General features: G+C 34.8%; 1 protein-coding gene across 1 annotated transcript; it reads left to right on the top strand.

The window, feature by feature from the left end:
- Window positions 1-96: 96 nt before the first annotated feature.
- On the top strand, window positions 97-2,689 carry LOC139105441 (uncharacterized). The gene has a single exon (XM_070661547.1). It carries the CDS (start codon window positions 97-99, stop codon window positions 1,606-1,608), a length of 1,512 nt encoding a protein of 503 aa, XP_070517648.1. The 3' UTR covers window positions 1,609-2,689.
- The last annotated feature ends 18 nt before the right edge of the window (window positions 2,690-2,707 follow it).

Genomic DNA, 2,707 nt, shown 5'->3' with positions numbered 1-2,707 from the left:
GGTCTACAATCCGCTGGGCATGCGACAGAACAAAACACGGACCTTGGTGCCGAGATATCGGACTCCTCACGGGAAGCCGGGCCCAGCGGTATACAAATGCAAAATCGCGGCGCCAGCCATAATTGTCAAGGACCACGTTGCGTTTGTCAAAGATATGAAAATGGCGAATTAGCTGCAGTAATAATGAATCAGGGTAGAAATAATCAGGAAAGGGAGGACGGCTATCAAAATACGGGTCATATCTCGCGTGCTTTTCAGAATCGCTCTAATAACAACACCTTACAGATACATCCGAATCTAAATCCAAATTATCAAAATCCGATTGATCTGATACGAAATTACAATCGTCGACTACAACAGCAACAACAACCACAACAGCATCAGCCACAACAGCAGCAACATGAATCGGAGGAAAATATTTACGAGCGTTTGGATAACGATGATGATGAAGACGATGACGAAAGCGCAGAGGTTCCTCGAAACGAGTCTATAGCACAAAACAATCAGGGTAATATAGATAATCATATGTACGAACGAATTGGTGAACGAATATCATGTAGCAGTAGAGCGCATTGCCATTACAAGTATCATGTACCTGGTCCTAGTTTTTTTAATGACGTGGATAATACCAGAAATGTGAGTCAATACGATCAACCGAGACACATCTATATCGATTATTCTCGATTAAGCAGCAACATTCACCAAAATTCTTTAAGCAGATTAGGTCGCAATTGCTTTTCCACAGAGAATATTGCGTATGCCTCTACGAAACGTTCCCTTTATCCAATTATGTATAATTGTACGTGTCCGTATTGTAGAAACGTGGACGCGAGATACGTATGTCACCATTGTCACAATCTGTATAACAGATTACGATATCAAGACATTGCCAACAGACATTACGTATACCAAATTTCAAAGAACTGCAGATGCCCTGTTTGCCGTGGTGAATACTCGTTTGCGAAGTTTCCCGCTCTTCGCGCTGCTGAATTATTAAAAATGGAATGTCACTGTAGAAATCCGGCTAATTGTACATGCCGTAACAAACCTCCGGCTGACTCAAATTCTACAATTTACGTTGGACGATATCTGGATTGGATTAACCGAGCCGGGCAGTCTGTTAATAATCCTCTTTATGCTATGATTCACGTCGGTAGAATGGATCGTACTTCCATGTCCGGCCAAAATGCACCTACTGGTGTAAATCCATTAAATAGTGCTGATCCTGGCCCGTCGACTTCCAGTAACACATCTAATGCTAGATTTAATGAGCCGAATTCATCTTCAGTTTTACGATCGGTATTCGCTTCCAGTGCTTCCACATCAAACGCTCCTATCTGTCCCGTAAATCGTTATGTACAACATCAACATACTTGTGACGATTCTTGTATCCGCAGCCAAAGCGGTAATCTGGCAGGAATATGTCAGCTTCTCGGTAGATGTGAACGAACGGAGTGCAATCATGGAAGACTTTCCGTACACTGGTGGTTCGTGAATAAATGGCTTCCTTTATGGAATTCGCACAATCTCGACAGAAACGTGGACGGAGCACCAAGCGTGGATGAAATATCACGGGAACAACGAGAGAGCGATAGCGATGACTCTTAAATTACTAGAAATTTATTTTTTTTTTTTATTTTTTTTTATGAGAGTGCATGTTCTGTGTACCTCATTTAATATTTAATACACATCTCATTAATTTTTTTTATATGTATTGCAATTATAATTTATTATAATTTATTAGCTTACTTAAACGTGAATAGCGAAAAATTTGTTATAATTTGATGACACAATAATAATTTTAAGTATATACATATGTCCTATGACAATAATGTATTCATATATTTTAAAGTAATTTCAAAATATTTAAAAACTTCTTTTTTTAATTCAAAACAATATCTAATTAAATGATATTATTGTTAACTGCTGGTTTTTTGTCCGAAGATTGTAAATGTTTTAACATTTGATATTAAATACTTAACACTTGTAGAGTTATGCTATTATACGAAATGTGATGTGTGCTTCTCTTTACATTATTTATTCGTTTATACATTTAAAAAATGACGCATATTATCGAAGATACATAATCACATTTTATCAATAATATTGGATAATAATTATTTGGCTATCAACTATAGCGAGATATATATATATATATATATATATATATATATATATATATATATATATATTTAATAATAATTAATCTTAAATACCTTTTAGCACTTTGATATCCATTGATGAAATTAATTAAGTCGACAATTTAGCTGTGATATATAAATTAGATTGAAGATCGTTTAACTTATTGAACAAATCCTGCGTTAAAATTATATTATAATCTATTGAATTCGTTCGCGTCGCGTATGCTTCTTAAATTATTTAAGTATTTGAAACGAGACTGTATATGTTTATATACAAAGCCTATAGGAAATTTTTACAATAAAGTACACGCGGCGCAGATAAATGCTATTACTAAATATACACTTTGCATAAATCGATCGTCTTGTTGATTTATATAATATATATAAGTGTTATTTCTTATGAAAATTGTATTTTCTAATGTAACCAGTATTAAGTGATTTTTACACAATAATTTTTATCATTTAGGCTCCACGAGTGTTCACCTTGTCATTGGTGTTTTTCGGTTGTATAAATGCTCCTTTGAAAATAAAACATATTCTCCACAAGTGTTTTCCTGTTATGAACT

This window comes from Cardiocondyla obscurior, linkage group LG09 (genome assembly GCF_019399895.1).
Source record: "Cardiocondyla obscurior isolate alpha-2009 linkage group LG09, Cobs3.1, whole genome shotgun sequence".
Classification (NCBI taxonomy): domain Eukaryota; kingdom Metazoa; phylum Arthropoda; class Insecta; order Hymenoptera; family Formicidae; genus Cardiocondyla; species Cardiocondyla obscurior.
Note: the sequence above shows the minus strand (reverse complement) of the source record. Positions and strands in the feature narration are given on the sequence as shown.